The sequence below is a fragment of the Aulonocara sp. 'chitande type north' Nkhata Bay genome, linkage group LG16 (assembly GCF_057382095.1).
Source record: "Aulonocara sp. 'chitande type north' Nkhata Bay isolate Kocher_YH1m ecotype deep benthic linkage group LG16, A_spYH_male_GT1.1, whole genome shotgun sequence".
NCBI classification, from domain to species: domain Eukaryota; kingdom Metazoa; phylum Chordata; class Actinopteri; order Cichliformes; family Cichlidae; genus Aulonocara; species Aulonocara sp. 'chitande type north' Nkhata Bay.
The window spans coordinates 40816588-40824053 of NC_141359.1; the positions used below are offsets into that span (position 1 = coordinate 40816588).

Sequence of the window (7466 nt, forward strand, 5' to 3'; positions counted from 1 at the left end):
ATAATAATAACCACTGCAGCCAAACAGAGAGCCTGACGAGCCCAGCTGTAAGTAAGCTGTTAAGACTCGACTGTACGCTGTGTTCCTGTTTTCCTCTGAAACAATAAGTTCTGTTGGAGTCTTTCAACGTCTCTCTCTGTCTCTCGCTAGCAAAGTTGACCCAGACAACAAAGTAAAGCTAGTTTTCAGCTACGAGCCGACACGAACCCGACGTATCAGCCAGAGGTCCCTTTACTACGGTTCAGAGCCGCGGACCTGTTTTATATACGCGAGGAATAGTTTCTATATGAGATCGAAGCAAAACGTGCAGCCTTACCTAATGTCCACCTACTGTTACTCATTTATATCAAGATTTAAACATGTGGCTGGTGTTGGTGTGGAGAGTAACCTTCAGTAATAGTAATAAATCACACAGCAATAGGACATTCATGTAGTTGTAAACAGCATGATAATATATTAAGTAATCCAAAGTATTCAGAATAGTTACTCTCATTGCCTGCCACACAGCCGTACCATGACACCAATAACAGTCATTTCCATATAAAATGATAAAACAAAACAAACCCCCACAAAGGTTTGATCATCAGAAAATATCTGTCCATCCATAAAAGTTATCCAAAGTAGGGTGATGGGTTTGTAGCGTAAACCTATTCGCTGGAACGTTAAGGACAATTTGCTACACAGCAAAAAGCAAGACACAAGTCACCAAAGTTCTTTGGGTCACTCATGCACGAGGGAGGCCTGCTTGGAGCCAAGTGTTGTTCCACCCACTTGACCTCCGTCAGGCTCTCAGCCAGGTTCCCCATAGCACTCCTTTTATTGTGGTTACATGAATATGCATAGGGTCTGACAGGGAATTTCTAAGAATCACCCCACAATTCTTCAGCTGAGACACCCGAGTTAGAAAACACAAACACTGCAGTTGTCTTTACTCGTGAGGACGGTCACAGAGCGCTCGTACTCGCAGGAGACACTCACGGACTCGCGCTCTGTCACTGTCTGCGTTCTTTATTTATACAAGCTTGTGTGTGTACAAAGATAACAAAGTTATTCTAAGAACTCAGAGCTGAGCTTCCTCTTTTCTAAATCTGAATGTTCTTAGAAAAGAGGAAGCTGTTAGTTGTTAATAAGTTTATCACACAAGAGTTAAAGTCAAAAGTCACGTAGACATTTGCTTAGTGATCAATAAAAAAACACATTTCATGAAGCTGATCACACTATGTACAATTTTCTTTTGACAGGGTCATTACCATATAACATCTTACATAGGTATACATGTGAACAAAGAATACCTTGTCTCTGTGTGTGTGTGTGTGTGTGTGGGGGGGGGGGGGGGGGGGGGGGGGGGACTTCTGGACTTCCCTAAACCTGCTGGTCTGGAAGTCCAGCAGTTCATCTAAACAAAAGGTACTTAGCCTAAAATTGACATAGCTACGTTTATCCTACCATAAAACAATAAAACAAGGTAGACCTCTCCCATGCTCCCAGGATGTGGGTGTGAATGCCAGAGCACACAAAGCCTTTGCAGACTGCTAAAAATCACACATCCTATCACTACACAATCGATTATACACCTCTAAGCAGATATATTTAAATATTTCCCAATACAAATGACAATAATAAAATCTAACCCCATCATAGGGTGATGGGATAGGCTGCAGGTACTGGATGAGAGGCAGGGTTGTTGGTCCATAGCAGGACGAACACAGAGACACAAGCTGCTGGTTTCTCAGTGTTTGTACAAATCTTCATGATCTGGTCATGAAGTCAATCATGGCTGATTCTTTAGACCCATAAACTAACCCTGTGCCTGTGACCGTTATCTCAGTGGAGCCAAATGTGATGTTCAGTTTGACTTCATGCTTCCTGCCTCGTGTAGTGGGCATTCTAACAATGAGTAAACCGACTTCCTCCACTCCCTCTTCATCCACATACAGAGGATTTCTTCTTTGTGTGCGATAAAACCTGATTCTTACGTGTGTGTGATATTCTTTAGCTTCCAGAACATTAAAGATGAGCTCTCTGGTTTCATCCCAGCCAACATCTTCACCTTCCTCCACAAGTTTCCTGAAAATATCTCCACAAAACTCCTCCCCTTGGACTACAGATTTCTTTTCTTTCTTATGTTTGGACGGATCAAACTTCTCTGAATCTGCAAACCCGTACGTAAAGGCAGATTTTCGAGACGCCACCACTGCTGGGTGTCTTCCAAACTCCACAGCTCCCTTCACGACCGCTTCCTGGGGCCTAAAAGGACACAGGACTTTACACTGATCACCAAACTGATCAATAACATGTTGCCGTAGAATCTGGCTTTCAGCGTAGCCCCCCACTAACAGAATGTACTCGACGTTTAGATCTTTATTCAGGATTTCTCTGAGACTGTCAGTGATGCCCTTCAGACTCTCAGCAAAGAAAGACCTCAGTCTCTCTTTGGAGATTTTGATGGATCCTTCATCCCAGGAAGCACCTCGCACTGATTCAAAGAACTTTTCTATTTCCTGTCTTTTCTGAGCCAGTGTTCCCAGAGTAAATGGACATGGCATCTCAATATCATCATCTACCTGTTTGAGAAACATAAAATCATACATTATCCTTTGAACCTCACTGGAAAAGTTTTGTTCAAATTCATCCCAGACACCATGACTGAAGATTTCTCTGAGGAACTCTTTGAATTTCCTGTCCACACTTTGTCCCCCCAAATCATTTCCTGAGGCCTTGTGCAGCTCCTTCAGGGCTCCTCCATGCAGGACTTCATGAACTGTGATGTCGATGGTTCCACCTGAAACACACAGGAAGTGATGAAAGCTGACTTCCTGCAGCAGCAGACAGATGTTTCCAGCGTGTCTGTGGACGAATGTTTGTGAGTGTAACAGAGTCACATACAGTACCTCCACAGTCCATCACTATGAACTGTGTTCCTGGACACTGATCCAGTGATCCTCCATCATGGTTCTGAGTGATGAAGCCATCAGCTGGCAGCTTCATACACCAGGCTGAGGCTGCCTCTGGTTCCAGTGCGATGATCAGGTGGTGTTGAGTTCCTTCTGTAACGAGTCCTGCCTGCAAATGAAAGAAAACTGACTCCTCTGAACATTTCAGGATCTCAGAGCTCTTAATAAATGATGTTACCTGAGTCGCAGCTTCTCTCATGAACTGCTTTGCTGAAGGATCCCAGATGGCAGGTACAGTCAGCACCCAGGTGAAGTCAGAGGCTATGAACTTCCTCCCTGCTGTGTTCTCTGCGATGGTTCTCAGAGCGTCGTCCTTCAGGTATCTCAGAGCTTCTGTGAACACCTTCAAGGCCTTCATTGACTTCCCGTTTGCAGCTTTAATCTCCACATCTCTGCTGAGTTTCTGTAGATGATGTGGATACACAGTTATCAGTTTAGTGTTACTAACCTTAAACCTTTGTGGACTAATGTGAGGTCACAAACACATAGATGTTTATCTGATGTCCCACAGAGCAGACAGGCTTCATTAGTTCAAAGTGTGAGACGCTCGTTAGAGATCTTCATGAGTCTGTTTGTTCCTGTGGTTCATTAAGTTTCGTCTCCACTGACGTTTGTATGACTAACACAACCTATAATAACCTTCATGGTGTCGCTGCAGGCTGAATTCAAACGTTAACACATCTGTGAGTCTTTTTCTTGCTGCACTAACAAAACGTTTAATGCAGCTTTCTAACATTTATCTGTGTTTTCAGCTCAGACGTTCTCTGTGTGGACTGAATGGACTCTTCAGTGGAGTTTGTATAACAGACATGTTCAACCGTCTCATTCACATGAGTGTCATCTTTAGCAGAATATTAAGGTTCAGTGATTTTTACTTACTTTTCCATAGAGCGCCATCTTGAAGTTTTCAAAGAAGTAGCTTTTCCTTGCTTCTTGTCCTCGCATCCTGATATAATCTCTTTTAGCTTCATAACCAAACTTGATAAATTCTTTGTCTTCATTGAACAGAATGCAGGTTGGAGCCTTTGGAGTGTCCAGTCCAAACTCTCTACCCCACCTCCTCATGTGGGGATCTATTTCTGCCCCTTTGGGTGTCAAACTGAAGACATATCCACTGTATGCAGTGCCAAAGTCTATGGCTATGATATAGTCATGCATTGTAAAAACTGGTCCAACAAGTCAAGTCAAGGAGAGCAGTCAGAATGAGCAACAGCGACTGTGGGTTTACTGTTTTTCTTCCTGTAAGCCCCGCCCCCTGTTCTTGTTTCACTTTGTTTTTCTTCACTCATTTCTTACAAGTTTGTCTTTGTATAAAACATCAAATGATCGAATGTGTAAAACTGACATTTCTTATTATTTGTTGTGAAAATTCATACGAGAGCATCGGAGATGTTTGGAAGTGAAATCTCTTCATCCTTCAGTGTCTTTAATGGTGCATTTGTGGTTTCACTGTCATGTCCATGATTCAAACAATATTTAGTGCCAAAGCAGGACCAAAATACACAGGTGGAGGGCTCATAGTGACAAAAGCTCGACTTACAGACTCAGCTGATATAAAATGTGTAAAGTAATGAAAAACAAAGCTACTGCACTCTGACCATGTTTGTCTGAACTGAAACTTGGCAAAGAGAACAACGCCCACTCACATCCTGGGCCATCTGATCTCAGGAATTCGCATGATAAGCTGGGGCCAGGTTTCACAATGAACTCACCCGAAACTCTGGCTGATTGGGACCCACACCCAGTTTCACACCTTGGCTCAGGCGATTAGAGGATCATCAGGGGGTCCTTTTGTCCCTCTGTGGGGGGAAACTCCCACTGGGTTTATATCTGGGACTCTCCACCATTTGACCTTAGAACTGAAGAAGCTTCTCGGATGAGAGGTGAAACGTCTTCAAGTAACTTAAAGAAGTCCAGACGCTTTTCTTTGCAAACTCCTTCGACTACGATGACCTGGATGACTGAGAACCTTCACAGACAAAGAGAACAACGTTTAACGAGAAAGTGCTCAGAGAATTAATCTCAATCTAAAGGCTCTGACGTTTACATCAAGATATTAGATTCAGTCGTGTAGAAAGTTTTATATGTAAAAATATCTGCTCATCTCTGGTTACTCTGCTGTGAAGGACTCTGAATTAGTTTATGATAAATAACACTCTATTGGCAAAAAACAGTGAAAGAATTCAGATCAGAAGTTTTAGTTCAACATAAAGGTGACGACCTTTGACCTTCAGGTTTTATTACTTGTGTCAGAGAAAACATCATGTGCTGAAGCTGTGCAGGTCTGAGATCAGCAGCTTTCTGAAACCCCAAACTGAGGTCCTGTTTCTGCCCCTGAGTGTAACGAGCAGCAGGTGGATGAGGATCTATATACTCGAGTACCTGGGCTGGCTGAGCTTTTGACTTTGACCTTCATTCATAGCATCGTTAGAACTTTCTTTCTTTGAGCTCTTTAAACAGAATTTCTTTAATACAACATTATTGCCTGGGTGCCTGGGCCGTTGACCCGGTGTTTCCAGTTTTGTTACTGTTTAGTTTACCATGTATATTTCCTGCTTTATCCGGTCTTTAAGTCTGACGTAGCCGTGCCTGGGCCCAAACTCCCTTCAGGTCCCAAAGTCAAACGAACACTGCAGCATCACTGAGAGTTACAAACTGTCTAAATTCTTTCATCTGTAATAAAATGATCAGTGTTGCTGCTTTACCAGGTGTAACAGTTAAGTTTAACATCCATAAAAACAGAATGTATTTATTAAATTTAACAGAGTTAGAAATTAGCAGGAGGGTTAGCTCGCTAGCTTCCATCTAAACATGATATAGCATGTTCTGACTGAGAACATGGCATATCATGTGTTCTGTTCTTGTGTTTGGGAGTGCTTCAGGTCTGGAGCCAGTCTCCTTCTTTCTTCTACTTTGTATTACTGTCTGAATTACCACTGAAGTAAAGTCCTACAATTTACTTGTGTGTTATTCTGTGTCAGTGAGAATCTGGACAAGACTTGATGGTCCAGACCAGCTCGGCCTCTCAGTGCAGTTGGACTCTCCTTACTACCTTGGTGGCCTTTTCTATTACAGCTCAGTAATAATGTGGTAATAGTGCAGTGATAAAGTGGAAACAAGGAGGTAATAATTTGGACAACAGCATGGTATTATCGTTACATAAATAATGTCCTAGTAAAACGACAGCTGGGTAATATTACATTCATATAACCAAGTAATAATAGACCAGAAACTGTAGTAATAATGTAGGATCAAGTATATCCATATGAGGAAAAACCAATGATCAACAGTATAGAAATGTATTAATAACAATATAAAACCTAGTGGCAATAAAATGTTGACATCTGTGCATTAGAAGGGCTACACACTAACTTTTAGTGTGTGACTGACGCCTGTTATGACATTAAACCTTATGTTCCTCCATCCTTCTTTATGTCCTACAGTTTAAACCTGGGGGCAGAAGAACACCTTTGTATTTGCTAATGTTCATAAATCAAATACAGGTGTGTTTGATTTATGAACCTTTGCTAAGGGTCTGCTCTGTGACGTCGCTCTTTCTCACTTTGTTTACTTTTTTACATTATTTGTATATTTTTTTTATTTATTGATGTTTATTTTGTCAACAACATGTCCATAAAATATTTCTGATGTCTACAGAAACAAAACAGATGTTAAACCAGGACAAACAAGCAGAGCAGGGACGAGCAGAGGGAACTGGATCAGGAGCAGAAGTTCAGGAAACACCTGCAGGTCTCACCTTCATCCTCGGTCTGTAATAACCTGAGCAGCCGGCAGGGGGCAGCAGTAGCTCAGAAGCTGCCGGTGTTGGTGGATGCTCGTCTGCAGACTGAAGTTACAGCAGCGGACCAGCAGTGGGCGCACTAACATCAGATCAGATGGTGGGGGAAACAGGAAGTGCAGAACTGGTTTATTTTGAAGGGTACGAACGGTTCTCTTGAGGCTAGGTTCAGTTTTTCCTCAGGGTGTGAAACCTCCCTGAGAACCAGACAGGTCTTATTTTCAGAGCACATCAATGCCTCATCAACGGGTTCAAAGAAGTGGATTAAGAGTCAGTCAGACATTTGTTGAACAATTTCAGTAACTTCCTGTTGTGTTTTTGTAACAGTTTCACTTTATTAGAGACACACATGGGTAGCAAATAAAAAAAATAAATACATGACACAGAAAAGACAATTTAAAACATTCCACAGTGTCACACATTTACATAGAGGCTAGAACACCAGTGGCTCCATAACTGTGCAGGGTCAGTCAGAGATGCAGTTATACTGTTTCTGGAGTGCTTTACCCTACACACATACAACGGTGCATGTTAGCTCCTTTCATTTTATTTATTTATTTTAAATAAAAAAAAATTCTGCTGATTTTCAGTCAAATTTTAAAGGTTTTCTGATTTAGTGGAGGTTAAACTGAAAATAGAGGTCGTATTTATTTCATATAAGTATAAGCATGAAGCAGAGTTTGAATCTGATGATTATATCTGTTGAATTTACG

The 7466-nt window shown here is 41.9% G+C and overlaps 1 protein-coding gene across 1 annotated transcript; it reads right to left on the reverse strand.

The window, feature by feature from the left end:
* Positions 1-1348: 1348 nt before the first annotated feature.
* LOC147312150 (heat shock 70 kDa protein 12A-like) lies at positions 1349-4880 on the reverse strand. Its single transcript, XM_086266485.1, has 4 exons — positions 3834-4880; positions 3133-3357; positions 2892-3063; positions 1349-2782 (listed from the first exon to the last, which is right to left on the reverse strand). The coding sequence occupies exons 1-4, from the start codon at positions 4110-4112 to the stop codon at positions 1749-1751; spliced, it is 1710 nt and encodes a 569-aa protein (XP_086122611.1). The 5' UTR covers positions 4113-4880; the 3' UTR covers positions 1349-1748.
* Between the last annotated feature and the right edge of the window lie 2586 nt (positions 4881-7466).